At 41.3% G+C, this 17,549-nt stretch overlaps 1 protein-coding gene across 1 annotated transcript in view; it reads right to left on the bottom strand.

Annotated features, from left to right (window-relative positions):
• ANOS1 (anosmin 1) overlaps positions 1 to 17,549 on the bottom strand; it is a 195,581-nt gene that overhangs the window by 149,715 nt on the left and 28,317 nt on the right. Inside the window, exon 2 of the mRNA XM_082609603.1 lies at positions 7,234 to 7,281. Within this exon, the coding sequence (XP_082465729.1) occupies positions 7,234 to 7,281 (48 nt within the window). The remainder of the gene's footprint in view (positions 1 to 7,233; positions 7,282 to 17,549) is intronic.

Here is a 17,549-nt window from a genome sequence, read left to right on the forward strand (position 1 = left end):
ACCGCCCCCCCCAAATTCAAGTGAGAGTTTTCACCTCAGGGGAGACTACTTCTCCTTGGAGAAGGCAGGGCAACTCAGCACAATGACGTATTCAGTGCCCACAAATTCTGCCCTCCCCAGCTTACTGAAGTCCAAGTCTATCTTCTTTCTAAAACACAACCATTCCCATCCTTCAATCGACACTGGTGCTCTTTGCCAGTTGCCAGCTCAAACCCAACATCTTCAAGCAATCGGAGCTCATCCAGGCTCCTCTGTGTACCTTCTGATGAATACAACTTCAAAACGTCTGTCAGACCATAATCACCATGTGACGCATCCTGATGTATACGTGTTTCATATGTTCAAAATGCATCCCCTTTCTAAAGCCAGCTTTCAAGAACCCTTGATCAGTCATGAACCAAATAAGAGATTTCGTTGGCATCTTCTTTCATCAGATGGAAGGAGAAATTAATAGGAAGAGCTGAGGAAGGGGTGAGGATAAAGACTTGTATACAGATGTTTTTTCCCCTCCACATGTCTTTGCTTTGAAGTTTACAGCAGGTGGAAGTCTTTCGCATCCGTAAAAACTGATATGGAAAATCAGAAACACGATGGGCTATTAACATGTCGCATGTTGGATTTACATCCAAATACGAACCTGTTCTTTTCCTTAAATATTGATTGTGCTGTGAGCCTGGCCAAGCTTTGCAAGTTACTGCAGCACACAGGCTAGTTTCCAGGCTAAAAACACCCTGGAATGTTCCAGCTACTGATGGCTAATGATCGCCCCAAAGCACACTAATATGTTTGATAAAAGTTCCCAGCGTGAGGGCAGAAAACACTTACCATAAGAATGACAGTGTGAGGGAAAGCAAATCAGTGACACCAGTTCAGGCTGCCTTCCATGCTGAAGGCTCCAATTAGAGCTGTGAGCTTGCATTCCAGGAGGCGGTGACAGATGGCAAATCTCTCATTGTTAAAATCATCAACTCACCGATCCACCTGCCTGAGCCCTAGCAGGGACCCTGATGGGAGCCTTCGCTGATTCTCACAAACCTCAGCACCTACCACTTCAGAAATGAAGTTTGGAAACTAGGTATTCATTTAGCTCCCCCATTTGTAAGTTCTTTTTGTTTTTATCTGTTGCTCCACATTCTCTCACTTTGTCCTTTCTTTTTTTCTCCATTTCTGCCTTCACCGCAGAGATGATACCGACTTGAATGTTCCCCTACAGGGACACTGGATGGAGTGCTCGAGAATGCAGTTACACATGGACCCCTGACTCAAGGTTGCTGATGATGTGATTTTTCAGCTGCATGGAGACCAGGAAATCCAAGAGCTCAGGTCTCCCAGAGGACAGACTTCATCTCCTGGTAAGCACAAAAGCACATAATGGCCTTTGGGGTACTTAAAATCACGCCATGTACTGGCATGATGTTATAGGATAGTCTAACAAATGTGCATGTGACAATTTTTATTCATCATGCTAGTACAATACTGCATGTACAGACTGGTATTTCAAAAGAACACTAGCCAAACTTTCACACACCTCACAATTTCTTTTCATATGCATTCCATACACATTTTAATTCCACTGGCGTAAGGAAATAGAATATTTCTCTTCTCTTCCTAGATTATCACATCCCATTTACTTAGAAATAATATCATGATCATTACTTATGGAAATAATAACATTGGTATCCAAAATAAAGGGAATTAATTATAATATTGGAGAAGTTTTCTACTCCTCCAGTGGCACAAACCTACAACTTTTCTTGACAATCAATGTCAGTGGTGGCTTTGCCTATGAAATAATTGGTACCTCCCAAAAGATATCAGTATGCTGGACAAGAGATGCTCGATATACATCAACTTTGTCCTTGAAGTTGATTACACAAAGTCAGGGAAAACTGTAGGAATATCAGTAAGTATTACAATAGGCTTTAAATGTTTTAAAGGATATAAAACAACTGAAATTTCAAACTGTTGGATACTAGAATATTACAAAAAATAAACTGTTCGACTTTGGTTCTTTGGGTGTTTGGACATAGCGCATTTCCATGGGTGCCTGAGTTTTCATTTTCCTCCTTAAGATGTATTTTCCTGGGGCTCTATAGATTTACTGTCATTACCACATAAATCATAGAAAGCACCTAACACAACACAAAAACCTTCAACGGTCACATTCAGTTATGTTTCTGGGGTTTGACCTTTATCCAGTAAATTTCAGAGATGTCAAATGAAACTGTCCAGATGTTCATACAAGCAAAACCAATCTTCCTCACCTCTAAATTTGGCTCTGAATAAACCTGGAAAATCACTAAGAATCTGGAGTTATAGCCCTTATAAGAACCGAACTCCCACTGAGATCAAAGCAACATGCCACCACACCAAGATTGAGCCCTAAATTACTGCTTTTCAACTCAAATCCTCACAACCAAATGGGAAACAAAAGTCAAGTGAGTGAGCTATAACACCCAAAAGGAGAAGGACGAGCATGCCTGCTCCCCAGACAGGGGTGCGTGTCAACAAGAATGCCATTCTCAGATGCAATGTTTAGAAGGGTAACTGAGCAGCGTAAGGTCAAAGGATGCTTATTTTATAAAGTAAATGCATGACTCACATGCAAATATAAAATGAACAAGTCTCAAAGATTTAACCCATGAAAACACTGCAAGAACCAGTAGTATGTTACATGTGGTTCAAAGGAGAAATCCAAGAAATACAAATATAAATATATTCACACACAAAAACAAATGCTAAAACGGATTTACAACCAGATGCAAAACGGTCTATTGATGGGGGAAGCATCAATTGCAATACACTGCACACAACCATTTGCATTTCCATGGACAAGAATCATCTGCATTATGATCAGCTTTCTACATTTACAGAGTAAGAAAATAGCTCAAAGACAATGAACAATGCAGATAACCTGCAAGGGTGCAAGAGGGGACATCCAGCCATCATTTTGCCCATCTTAAAGTGCTCCACAATTTTTACTGGCTCTAATAATTGCGTTTTAACACTGAATTTTCAAAAATTAATTGTGATTTGATGTTTTCTTACTGTTGTTTACCATTCCTTCATTCAATCAACAAATCCTCGCAAGCTGACCAAAAATGTTCCACACAGGAAGCTAGAAACTGTCCATCTTTTAGTTTGAATACATCAAGATATGTCTTTGTATTGAGAGACAAATGCAACTTTACTGTTTTGTTTTTGACTGATTTTGCATATGTGAATGCAATGGCAAACTCTGGCAAATGGGCAAATCCAGCCTGGCACTTGTTTGTGTACAGCCAGCAGGCAAAGAATGGTTCTTACATTTTTTAATGGTTGGGAAGGATAATAAAATTTCATGACATGAACATTACATGAAATTCAAATTCCAGTGTCCAAACATAAAGCTTTACTGGAACACAGCCACTGTCCTTTGTTTAGGTACTATCTATCACTGATTTCATGCTAGAGTGGCCACATGAGTAGTTGCCACAGAGACTTTATGGGCTACAAAGATGGAAATATTTACTATCTGGCCTTTTACAGAAATTGTATATGATGTGGACTTCCCTGGTGGTGCAGTAGTTAACAATCCGCCTGCCAATGCAGGGGACATGGGTTTGAGCCCTGGTCCTGGAAGATCCCACATGCCGCAGAGCAACTAAGCCCAGGCGCCACAACTACTGAGCCTGTGCTCTAGAGCCCGTGAGCCACAACTACTGAGCCCGCGTGCCTAGAGCCCGTGCTCCACAACAAGAGAAGCCACCGCAATGAGAAGCCCGGGCATTGCAACGAAGAGTAGCCCCCGCTCGCCGCAACTAGAGAAAGCCCGTGCGCAGCAACGAAGACCCAATGCAGCCCAAAATAAATAAATAAATATATTAAAATAAAGAAATTGTATATGATGAGCATTAGAACTCCTAACATATAATGAGCCCCTGAAAAGGTGCTTGGCGCATACCACATGCTCGGTAAGTTATATGTTTATTTTCCTTCATATAATAAAGTAAAACTGCTGAGAATAGGAATGTGTTCTTCAATTCCTTTATAACTCGCAAAATGCACAGACCAGGGTTTTTCAACCTCCCTGGGCGCTATTGAGCTTACAGCTTCTTCACTGTGAGGGCGTCCTGTGCATTGTAGTTTGTCAGCATTTCTGACCTCCACCCACTAGATGGCAGTAGTGACAACCACAAATGTCTCCTGCCATTGCCAAATGATCCCTTGGGAGCAGAATCGCTCCAGCTTGAGAACCACTGGCCTCAAACCATGCAGGACAGTAAGTCACTGCTCTACATCATCTAGGAGCTAAATGATGCCAAAGACCCCTGACTTCATAGTACTGGCTTCATTATAGGAGGAAGATTTTCCTAATTAATAATAAATAATCATGCTAAGTTACATGGATACAAAATGGATTATAACCTTTTTCCTGAAGGTAATACAGTAGTGATGTACTTTGGGGGAGGAGGAAAATGTGCTGTATGGACTTCATTCATGGATTCATTCACAAATATTAGGGGAGCAACTACTCTGTGCCAAACACCATTCTAGGCTTGAAAATACCACAGTGAACAAAAACAACTCAGTCGATGCCCCTCGGCGCTTACTTTCTGGTGAAGGAGACAGACTCTCAGAGATAACGGAACAACTATATCATGTCGTGCGGGTATAATATACGGCCGAGGAAGTGTGTAAATGGGTGGGAGGTGGCCTGGGAGGGCAAGGCTGAGCAGGGGGCCTTTGTGCTGAGACATGAATGGGGTGCGGTGAGCTGGGTGACTGCGGAAGGAGCCTTCTGGTGGAGGGAAAAGCAGGCTTGATGGGGGTAAAGCAAAGGAGAAAGTTGGAGAGAGAGCACAGGCAGACAAGGCAGGGCCGATCGATGTCTTAGACTGAGTGAGGTAGGAAGATATTAAAAGGTGTGAGGCAGACAGCAGCAAGATTCAGCTTATATGTTTAAAGGGTCTTTCCAGCAGCCACGTGGGTGCAGTAGAAGCTGGGAGACCCAAGAGGATGCTCCTGGATTGGTCCAGGCAAGAGATGATGGCAGATTGGACAAGGCAGGCAGTTAGACGGGAAGAAGAACTCACCTTCTGGGGGGATCCTGAAGGTGATGGGCTTTGCAAACACAATGAGAACGAATTAGAAAGTGTGTGCTTTCTATAAAATGTTATGTGAACTTTATCTTTTAACATATATTCAGAAAGTTATATCATCAGCATTACTTCTTGATTTGGTGAGGTGTTTTTACTCTTCGGTCCCAATATTTGCTCACAACGGTTTTTCAAGTTGTTGGTCTCTATACAACACAGCCTAGGAGATGGCATTCCAAACTTTAGTTTACCTCTGCTGATTGGCTGAGTGATTCCAGGACATTATCCAATACGTATGTGCCTGAATTTCCCCATGTGTAAAATGGAGTTACCACCGCTCACCCTTCACCTCATTAACCTAAAAAGCAAAGGAAAAGCCTACACAATGCTTCATGAATCTCAGAAGAAGTGCAAACTGTAATTATCTGCAAATGTATCCCATGGTGATAATATCCAAAAGAGATAAACTGTGATTAACATGTAAGATTCATCCCCAAGTATTCAGACTAAAGACAACCCTTAAATTTATGTTGGCTTTGTAATATATTCCAAAGTTTCTGTTGAAGTTGTCTATGACTTACTGATTCATTTCCGCTTTCAGGCAAAAGGAACTGATTTCTTTTCTTGTCAAGTTCAGTCTCTCATGTCAGCCTTGATCATTCAATTACAAAATATGGTTTAACAATCTGTATTCCCTAGGGCTGCAATGTTCTTTAATTAGGATATTTTAAAAGCAGTTTAAATGAACGTGTCCCACTCAAATTTCAAGTGTGTAAAAAAAATTAATTTCTTGATGGCATAAGGAGAAAAGAGGTGCTTATGAGAAATAATACTCATACAACAAATTATCATTCAAGTAATACCCAACGAACAAAACTGGACAAAAACACTACTTATGAAATTTAGTCAGCCTCATAGCCATACATTCATATAAATACACACACACACACACACACATATCTTCTCCTGCAGTGATGACATAAACAAATTACCCAAAACACCAACTGAAGAACAATTAATAAGCAAAAAATCTCTAATCAGAGCAAATATGTATGATATTATATGAAAAGAGTAAAAGGATCATAAACCAGACATTTCATTTCTGCTCAGGATCTAGAGAGTCAGAACTAAGCAAAGTTTGTTTTCACCAAATTATTTCACATTCACATAATAATTCTGTTCTGTTTTTAATAACGCTCATGCAGATTAAATGACACAACGCATGCATGAATGTCAGAATGTATCATTATAGTGAAGTTTTAGGTTTAGGAACATTACTCTACAATCATTTACTTTGAGATAATTTGTTTGAAAGACCCTTCAAACTAATAATGTTCTTCATAAATATGCTGTTTCATATTATCGTGTATTGCTCAGATGAAATTTTGGTTGTAAAATAAAGGAATGCTTCAATGTTCGGTCTAATAGTCATAACCATGAAAGAAATCTCATCAAACGCTATTACAATCCCAAAGTGCTGCAGTATTCTGAATATAAAACCGACTTTGAGACTGGAGCTGAAGCATATACATACATATATACTCTCTCTATAAACATATAAATATATTTAAAGATGGTGATGTTTGGGGACTGAGGTAAGAAATCTATGCTATGAAACATATGAATGAGTATAATGATAACTTTAGAGCATATGTGTGTGCAACAAGAAATACTCCAAGATAGAAAAGAGACTGCTTAGTTAAAGAATCAGATTAGCGAACGAGCAATTCCCACACACAAACACAATAAACGCATACAAAACAACTTAGGCGTAAGGAGAATGCATTAAATCTTCTCGTGTAATCAGAAGATGTTTTCTCCTTAAAAATACTTTTGATTGAAGTAATTCGAGACTAAAGAGAGAAATAAGGTAGTATACAGTAATGCTGATATATGTACCTCGATTGAAGTGGTGGCTACACTAACTAAATCCATACATGTGATAAAATCTCATAGAACTATATACATACCTTGTACCAAGGCAATTTTCTGCTTGTGGTATTGTTCTACATATACGTAAAGGGTAACCGCTGGTGGGAAATGAGTGAAGAGTACATGTGATTTCTCTGTACTAGCTTGGCAACGTCCTGTGACTCTACAGTTGTTACAAAATGAAACGTTTTTCTAAATACTGATATAGTTGTAGGGAACGTACCTTAGAACATTGCTTGTGGTTCTGGCACCAAACCAGGGAACCGTTGTTCTGCAAAAAGAAAAAGAAATATTGACTCATTAAATAATTTTCTACTTGAAATCTACATACAGCTGTGTGTATTAATATCATTTTAAAATACCTGCATTAATGAAAGACCAATTTTGGCACCCTGATATATGTCCCTCTCCCTAAAATAGGATATCATTTTTTGCCCTGGACTTTATGATACAAACACATATAAAATAATGAAGATTTCAAGGTGTTTCAAAAGGAAAAGTGTCTGAGCCATCTCTTGGGTGTGCTGAGCAACAGAATACAGACCAACAGGAAAATGACCGCTAGACGGTTCTTCTGTAGTGAGTACCTGTGGTAAATGTACAAGTTGGCATCCTGGAGGCTTTCAATTTTAACCAATTCAGTAATAAGTGTTTGAGCCTGGAAGTCAAATCCCATGGGAAAAACCTCCTTTTTCCCTTTCACTGGGATGTGTGACTCTGGACAAGGGGCTTACTATGTCTGTCCCTCAGTCTGTATCTGTCTGCAAAGCATAAGGACAATACCTTCTGCATGAGGTCAGTGGGATAACTAAGTGAGACACAATCCACTTCGCACAGCTTGACAGCTACTCAACATGTACCAAATACTAGGACTAGGATTTACTTGTTTATTAAAATGTATTTTATTGAAGTATAGTTGATTTACAATGTTGTGTTAATTTCTGCTGTCCAGCAAAGTGATTCAGTTATATAAATATATACATTCTTTTTCATATTCTTTTCCAGTAATGGTTTATCACAGGATATTGAATAGAGTTCCCTGTACTCTACAGTAAGACCTTGTTGTTTATCCATTCTCTATATACAATAGTTTGCATCTCCTAACCCCAAACTCCCAATCCTTCCCGTCCCCAACACCCCTCCCCCTTGGCAACGACAAGTCTGTTCTCTCTGTCTGTGAGTCTGTTTCTGTGTTGTAGATAAATTCATTTGTGTCACATTTTAGATTCTACATATAAGTGATATCCTGTGGTATTTGCCTTTGACTTACTTCACTTAGTATGATAATCTCTAGGTCCATCCATGTTGCTGCAAATGGCACTGTTTCCTTCTTTTTTATGGCTGAGTAGTATTCCATTGTATATATGTACCACATCTTCCTTACCCATTCATCTGTCGATGGATACTTAGGTTGCTTCCATGTCTTGGCTATTATAAATAGTGCTGCTATGAAGATAGGGGTGCCTGTATCTTTTTGAATATAGTTTTGTAGGACTATGATTTATTATCCCTAGTATTTGAATTTCTGCTTGAAACTTGTCATTCCACATGACTAAAATTTTGGTGATGGTTGGACTGTGATATTTACATCAGATTGTTCTAGGCTGGGGTGGTTGTAACAGATAACAGAAACAGTCACCCAAAAATTAAGATGCTGTGGCCTCTTGTTCTTTGAAGTTCAAGGTTGGGTATGAGATAAAGTAGTCCATTTCCTATGTATGAATGCCTAAACTTTTAAGAACATCGGTATGAACAGAATAGTATCACCTTTGTTTGCAGTTAAAAGAACATTGAGGGGCTTCCTTGGTGGCGCAGTGGTTGAGAATCTGCCTGCCAATGCAGGGGACACGGGTTCGAGCCCTGGTCTGGGAAGATCCCACATGCCGCAGAGCAACTGGGCCCGTGAGCCACAATTACTGAGCCTGCGCATCTGGAGACTGTGCTCCGCAACAAGAGAGGCCACAATAGTGAGAGGCCCACGCACCGCAATGAAGAGTGGCCCCCGTTTGCCACAACTAGAGAAAGCCCTCGCACAGAAATGAAGACCCAACACAGCCATAAATAAATAAATAAATAAAGCAAACTGTCAACAAAAATAAACACTATTAAAAAAAACCCCAAAAATTGAACCAATGATACATCTTTTGAAAAATACTCTTATTACACGTTTATTCATATATAATTCACAAACACAAAAGTTAATCATATAACTCAGTGGTTTTCAGAAGAAAGGTTGTGCGACCATCACCAGTAATTTCTGAACTTTCTCATCACCCCTGACAGAAAGCAGTACCCATTAGCAGTCCTTCCACCCAGGTCCTGGCCACCACGAACGTACTTTCTTTCTCTATAAATTTACCTACCCTGGACACTTCTTATAAACGGAATCATACAATATGTAGTCTTCTGTGTCCGACTTCTTTCATTTCATAATGTTTTACATGATGTTAAATGATATACTATTTTTGCTTCATCCATATTGTCATATATGTCAATACTTCATTCTTTTTTGTTGTCACGTTCCATTGTATGGATATTTGCTCTTCCATTCACAATAATATATCTTAATACTACAGGATTCCCAAAACCACTGGGTAGATCTCAACTGTTTAGGATTAGAAAATTTCCCCTCCTATCTAAAAATCACTCGGCTATAGATCTCAGTCCCACAGTAAGGCTTCAGCTATTAAATCTCTGCACCATGCGGCCCTAACTTTCTCCTTTACAGTCTTAACTCCCCCAAATTGCTGAAAATCTCTGCAATTTTAGATAATCTGGTATCAACCTACTCATCCCCTTATTAAGGTCCACACATCTTCAGGGGGCCCTTATCTCTCTCTACATATCATTGTACATCAGTCCGACAAACAAGGGCTGAAGCTGGAGCAGTATATGAACAGCCTGGGCTGAGGTTAAGTATGATCTTTGGCAAGATCAGAGAAATAATTAGATTGGGCAGAGGCCAAAGTTGGACAAACAGTGGACATGGTTTAATTACTGGAAATGACGTGTTAGTAAAAAGGGTGCAAGAAAGAGGGCATGACGGGCAAATTGGTGTTTCAGAAAGGGAGCCCTGGGCCTGGTGACACACTCAAAGTTCACAGAGGGGGTTAGGCAGACTGAGCTGTCGGTCATAAATAGGGTGACAACTGCAACAAAAAGCAGGGGCCAAACGTTGAGGAGTATATTATCACAGGAAAGCCGACAACAGGGTCCAGGGCAGCTTTGGGAGAACGTCCACCCTCCTTGTCTTTTCCCGGAAGGGTCTCTGGTCCATGCGGGGTTGGGTCCTGCTGGGACTTCCGAGGACCACGTCTGTCAGAGAACATCCTGGCCCCAACTTCAGTGCTCTGTGCTTACAGCCCAGAGATGGGAACCAGTGAGGTTCCTTCTAAAGAGACTCAGGGCTGAAGTGAATGGACGCCAATCTAAGAGACTAGGTCAGGGCCACATCCTGACAACCTCCTGCACCAGGTCTGAGGAGCTTCTGCCTCCCTGTGTCAGGTCAGAGGGTCCGGCCCCTTGCTCTGGGAGCCTTGACCTCGGACCAGCTTCCACCTCCTTCCCTTCCAGGTCTTCCTTTTCCTGGACAGATGGGCAGGACCTCTGGATGTCTGCCTCTCTGCATTTGCTGCACTGCTCCTGAGAGATGTATCACATGCTCTCCTGCTGTAGCATCTGTTTTCTTTGACCTAAGCCTTTGCTCCTCAGCTAGAGCGTGGTCCAGTAGACCGGCCTTCCTGTTTGTTCTCTGCTTCAAAGTTTCACACAAGCCACTGGACCAGCTCCTGGTTCTCACAGAGGTGGCCTCCATCAAAGGCCACGCAAAGGTGACTGGGCCTGCAAAAGTAGGCGTGGCAACTGCTGCCTGCCCCCAATTAGTGGCTGACAAAAATATTACCCGCGGGGTAATATGCCACTGACCCAATTATTATCTATAAATATTACCATGATTGCATGACCGTCCACATCTGTAGAACAGGCACTCGCTCTGGTGCTGGACATATTCAGCCCCATATCATCATCCTGTATACGACACAAGTTTCATTTACCCATTTTCTACTTAAGAAACTGGGAGTCAAAGACGGCAACTAAAATATGGACATCCTGAAGCCAGTGGCTAACTCCACCGTGAGAACCCCAGTGAGGAAAGCTGAGTGAGACACAGGGTGAGATTTACAGTGGGCTGTGAAGGAATCCCCAGGTTTATAATCTTGGAAGGAGAGTAGAATTGGTCCAGAGAGTCCTGAACGCTGTAAGCTCAGGGAACAGCAGATCGGATGGATGGGCTGGAGCAGACAATAGGAGAGGAGGTCGGCTGAATAGGTAGAAAGCAGATTACAGTGGATTTTGACTTATTGGAAATAAAGTATTTTATTTAGTACATGTCAGAGGGTTTAAAAAAAAAAAAAAAGAGGATTAGATCTGTGAGACGCTCTGTTCATGGCACACCTTGGTTAGAATCCTTTTGTTCCCTTTGTAGATGAAATGGTCCAACCTCAACAATAAAAGAATCCAGCAAAGCCTGTCTTCAGCCGCCCAGCACATGCAAACTCTGCTAACCCCTCCCATGCTGAAACAGTGTTCCCTGTCCTATTGGCTCGTATACCCCAATGGCCACAAAGCCCATCTGTTGTCTACATTTTATTGGGAGTTTATATCAATGCATCTCGTCAACCAAAGCATTTTCATTTTAAGCAAAATTTCCCATTAATCATAAAATGAAAAGCTGTCATTAGAAAGAAATATTCAGGGCAACAGCAAGCAGGCATGAAAGATGATTGTGATTATAATCATTTCTTTTTTCATTACTGAAGATAGTATGTCATAGTTTGCTTGGGAAGATTAAAAAGGTAATCCATGCAAAGTATTTAGCAAAACATTTGGCACAGAGTTAGATGTAAAAAAAAAAAAAGGTTTTTTTAAAGGCCATTGTGATTATTGATGTTACTTTCTTTGTTTGCCATTAGGTTTGTTCTGAGGAGTAATCCTGGACTTACAGTCTCCCAACTCCTGTGTGTAGCACTCATCCTATGCTAAATGGTTCCATCTTATTACTGAGGCTTGGGGGGTGGGAGGGGGCGGGGGGAATTATCATGGATTTTTCCCTGGGTGGTAGCAATTTTCCAATGTTTGCCAATGTGATGAGACGGCAATTGCTTTAATTGCCTTTGACTGGCCATTTGTATTTCCTTTACGGTGAACCGTCTATGCATTTTACCATTTCTATTTTGGATGGCTTACTCTTTTCTTGGCAATTGTAGCAGCTATTAGTACCAATTAGACTTAATAATAACTTGTCAGTAATAGGTGTTGTAAAATGTTTCCAGTGCATCATCTGTCTTTTGAATTTATTCATGGAGTTTTCTCTCTGCAGAAATTTTCTACACACACACACACACACATTTCCACCCTATTTCCTTTTTGGGTTTTGGGTTTCCTATTTTTCTTAAAACAGTCCCCACCCCCCACCCACGTCAAGGTATTGCAGCTGCCCTATGCTTTTGCCTGTATCAATCAGCATCGGCCATACAATACAATTTATCTCTACAAAGAACTTCTACGAACCCTACCTCATGGCATCAAGTGGCTGAGTAACTCCAGCCACTGTGTCTGGGCCAGGTGTGCACGTACATTGCACCATCCACCTACGCTGCTTACCTGGAATGCTCTTTGAGCAGGAAAGCAATGGAAAAAGACAAGAATCCGGTACCTTTCAACATCCCGCCTGGGGGAAGTTTTTAGTTGGATTACAATAGCCTTCACCAGTAAAGCCAATTGACAACAAAAATAAAAAAGTCTCACTCTGGCTAAAAGCCAGCAAAATAAAGAGACAAAGTACATTAGGCATGAAAGACATCTGCTTCTAGAATCATCCTTGTAACCTCCAGGTAGGATCAGACAGCGGGAGTTTTGTAATTATATAAAGATTATATCCTGTATTTTATTGGTTTAACTAGATCAAACATGAATGCCAGTCAATCCAACTTTCAAAGAGTCTACATAAGTTCAATCAACTGCACCCAGACACTATTTCAATGATATTTTCAAAGTCCCTCCATTCTAGCCTTTTGATTTTTTCCTTTAAGAAAAATAATTCTTCAAAAGCTTCAAGTAAACACTTCACTCAAAGACAGCCCTCAAGGGAAGGATAAAGAGAGATGAAAACTAGTTATCTAGATACAACCGTTTGCAAAGAAAAAAGAGAACTAGAACAGGTCCCACTTGTTTTTTAGCATAAGCAGGTGATGGTGTGGAAGAGCCACAAGGACTAACCAGTGTGCAGTTTTGGAAACTCAACACTGAGTGACCGCCCAACAGCAGGACAGAACATTTGAGTTGAAACCATTGCAGAAAACCCACCACAGACCTAAACTTTACAAATCAACCCTATGAAACCACAAGTAATCAGCGGTGACTCAATCGATGATTTTCTTTTCATGTTAAATGTAAGGTTTTTAAAATGAAGGCATAGATTAGAATTTAGCAGTTCATTTTAATCCAGAATATTTTCCTATTACTTTGGAATTAAGGAATAAAATAGTTGATTTCATTTATTGTTTTAAGGATATTCCTTTGTATTGTCGATACACTCACAAAGTTTCTCATGTATTCAACAGCTAAAAGAGGAGTTCAGGAGACTTAAATTGAGACTAAGCATTTCCATGGCTCAATTTTTTTTTTTTTTTTTCGGTATGCGGGCCCCTCACTGTCGTGGCCTCTCCCATTGTGGAGCACAGGCTCCGGACGCGCAGGCTCAGTGGCCGTGGCTCACGGGCCCAGCCGTTCCACGGCATGTGGGATCTTCCCGGACCGGGGCACGAACCCGTGTCCCCTGCATCGGCAGGCAGACCCTCAACCACTGCGCCACCAGGGAAGCCCTCAAAATATGTTTTAAAATGAATCTTTGCTAGTGATCATCACAACTATACATTCATTCAAAAGATTTCTCAGGGAACTTAAATGCATATTGCTGAGTGAAAGAAGTCAATCTGAAAAGGCTATAATATTGTAAGATTCCAACTCTATGACGTTCTAGAAAAGGCAAAACTATGGAGACAGTGAACGGATCAGCGGTCGTCAGAGGTTGAGGGGAGGGAGGGATAACAGGCAGAGCACAGAGGAGTTTTTAGGAAACTGAACCCACTCTGTATGATACTGTAATGGTGGATACATTATACATTTGTCCAAACCCATAAAATGTACAAGAGCGAGCCCTGATGTAAACTATGGACTTGGGGTGATGAAGACATGCCGGTGAAGGTTCATCAATGTAGCAAATGTACCACCAGGGAGGGAGGGTGATAACAGGAGAGGCTGTGCATGTACAGGGTCAGAGGGTATATAGGAACTCTTTGTATTTTCTGCTCCATTTTGCTGTGAACCTAAAACAGCTCTAAAACAAAGTCTACTTAAAAGGTTAAAAAAAAGCTCTATGTTTACATTTGTTGTTTACAGTAGGAGTTCTTTCAAATGTTATGGATCATCCTCAGTAAATAAACAGCCTCTTCATTAACCAGTCCCCCTAAAACATTTCCCTCTGGATTCTACAAATCTCTCACAGTGAACTGAATTCTATAGGAAAACAGTACTGGACCATACAAATATACCTCTCCAGACACCCAGCCCTCCCCTCTGGCCCCCACCATGGAATGCAGGGCCTGGCCACGCTGTTCTTTGCTTCACTTCTTCACACCTGGCAAGCCTGTCCAGGAATGAGAACCTCTGTAAGTGCTGTCCTCCCACCCAGAACTCGTCCCCTCCCCAAGTCAACTCCCATGCACCCTTCAGGCCGCTGCAAGTGCCGCTTCTTCCAGGAAGCCTTCCCCGACGCCCACTCCCTGACTACAACAGCTCCCCTGTTGCACATGCTCTGCGCCTACCTGTACTTCTCTTCCAAGGCACTCTACACAGTTGCCAAGTAGAAACATATTCGTGTTGTTTTTCCTTAGTGATCATCACCACCGCTCCCCACCCAGCCCCGCCTATGACCTCCTTAAAGACAGAATGTGTCTATATCTCCCCCTCACCACTGGCTCCCTCATGACCTTAATGAATACTGACTGAATAAATAAATGAATGGAATACGGAGTCATACAGATACATTTAAGCGTAATCATTAGATCATGAGGAACTGAAAAGAAGGAAATAAATAGATGGAGCTGAACAAATTTTTCATCTTCTCTGGGTGGAGCTTTTAGGAAACGGCTTCATTATTTTGTTTCCTGTAGAGTCAATGTCCAAGCGATTCGGCCTGAGAATATGAAAATCTGAACAAAAACTTGTATTCAGAATCAAGCACAAATTACTTAAGAAAGAATCATGCTCATTAGCTTTTTATAGATGTAAATAGAGTCATCTAAAGAAAAATGTATAGGACAGCAAGGGCTCGACGATGCCATATGGGAAAACATTGCTTTCATGAACACTTGACTATGAATTTTAATCAGGAATATGCTTACAAATTCTGTCTGTGGGAGAGCGCTACAGGAGGACGCAGCTTTTACTGCTTACTGTCTCTGACAGAAGGCTAGGACCCACCACAGAATCGGAGATACTAGCTTCTGTTAGCACACTTCAGGCACTAGTCTTCCGACTGTAACCTCCTCCAAGAGCATGTGCTAGCTCTGAATTCCTTCTTACCACGGCTATGATTTTGGGTATGTATTCACTGAACCATGTTTGGTCGTAAAATTTATATTTTCAGGAGAAAATTCTGGTAAATTGTGCATTCTCCACAAAATCACATAGAGCCCTGGAGGATTTCAAGACTGAATAAATGAGTTGTGCCCAAAGAAATCCAACCTTAGGTAGGTTTAGAGGGAGCATTCAATGTAATAACTAAAATTTAGTAAATGACTCATCTTACAAAGTAAGGAAAGCATGAGCAGTAGAGTACCTATATAAATTAAACAACTACAGCCTTGTTTCTGGGGAACCTAGAAAATAAAGAAACGTCGGTATAAACTTCATTCTCTTCCCAGCTCCTCCTTCACAGCAGGGACAAGAAACAGTGTCGATGAAGATGAACGCAGATTATAAAGGCAGGCATGCTCAGACATCACTCTCAAGTTTTTACTTCGCTGGTAAATTGTGTGGATTCTCCCAATTCCAGGAACCTCTCCCCAGTCGCCATACCTGCTGTCTAGAAAGTAAATGCCTATGGAATAAAGTGCCCAGGCCGGCAGGACAGAGGTACACGACGGTTCATCATGTAGGAATGACCATCTGCTTCAAAGTGCTGGAAGGGTTATCTCCAAGGTGGGTGGCTTGAGGTGGCCACAGCCACTTCTGTTTCCAACCCTTACTTTGAAGGGTCCCTGACTTTAGTTTTGATCATTTGTTTTGGTCTCAGTGATGGTGAGAAAGACAAGACTGGGAAGAAGAGAAGGAGCCGTAGGGAAGGAAGTGGATGAAATAGGCAAGAAAGATAGAAAAGGTCCCAAAAGTCTGGGGTAAGTGGCATATTAAGTCCTTGGGCATAAACATGAGATGTTAAAACCTCTCTAAAATTTAATATAGAAGCACATTTTGCTTTTGTCATCAAGAGGCAAAGCAAACCTTCCGCACTCTTTAAGATTATTATAACCCAGCCACACTAAAGCCATTGGCATGAGGACTGCCATCAGCTGCCAATGGGCTGCCTCTCAGCGGTCCCTTTGGTGGGTGTCTGAATGAAGAGGTGGCACTTTCTGACACTAGGAGGCTATGCTCAGTTATGTAGCTTCAGCTCGGTCTCCATGGCAACCACCGGGCCATCGTGTCCAACTTTGGATATGGGGTCCCCACGAAAATCTGAGTATCCCAGCTACACCTGCAGTCTACAGGAATTAAGAGACAAAGCACAGAAAGAAAGTTTGGTGGACACGAGGAGGCAATGAGTTCTGGAAACGTGATTAGTAACCAGGATCCGCTTGTTTGGACCTAGAACGAACCCTTTCAACAACCTTAGGAAAAGTCCTGAGATAACACACCATGAAGACATAAAATCTGATTGTTTCTGAAGTCGGGGTGCTTCATACCCCAACTGATGAATGTGCACCATCACTGCTGGCCAGGTGGCAGTCATGACATAGAGGTCAACACTTCACACATGTGAACTTGATGGTCCCAGTTGTGCACGCTACCACCACTGACACTGAGTTGTGTACCTTGTTGGTTCTATACATGTTGGGTTTAATTACTACTTAAAGCGTGATTCGAAAGGTCAAAAAGAGAAATTAAGGAAACAATCCCATTTACCATCGCATCAGAAAGAATAAAATACCTAGGAATAAACCTACCTAAGGAGGCAAAAGGCCTGTACTCAGAAAACTATAAGATACTGATGAAACAAATCAAAGGTGACACAGATGAAGAGATATACCATGTTCTTGGATTGCAAGAATCAATACTGTCAAAAGGACTATACTACGCAAAGCAATCTACAGATTCAATGCAATATCTATCGAATTACCAAAGGCATTTTTCACAGAATTAGAACAAAAAATTTTACAATTTGTATGGAAACACAAAAGGCCCTGAATAGCCACAGCAATC

This window comes from Mesoplodon mirus (genome assembly GCF_964341445.2).
Source record: "Mesoplodon mirus genome assembly, chromosome: X".
Lineage (NCBI taxonomy): Eukaryota > Metazoa > Chordata > Mammalia > Artiodactyla > Ziphiidae > Mesoplodon > Mesoplodon mirus.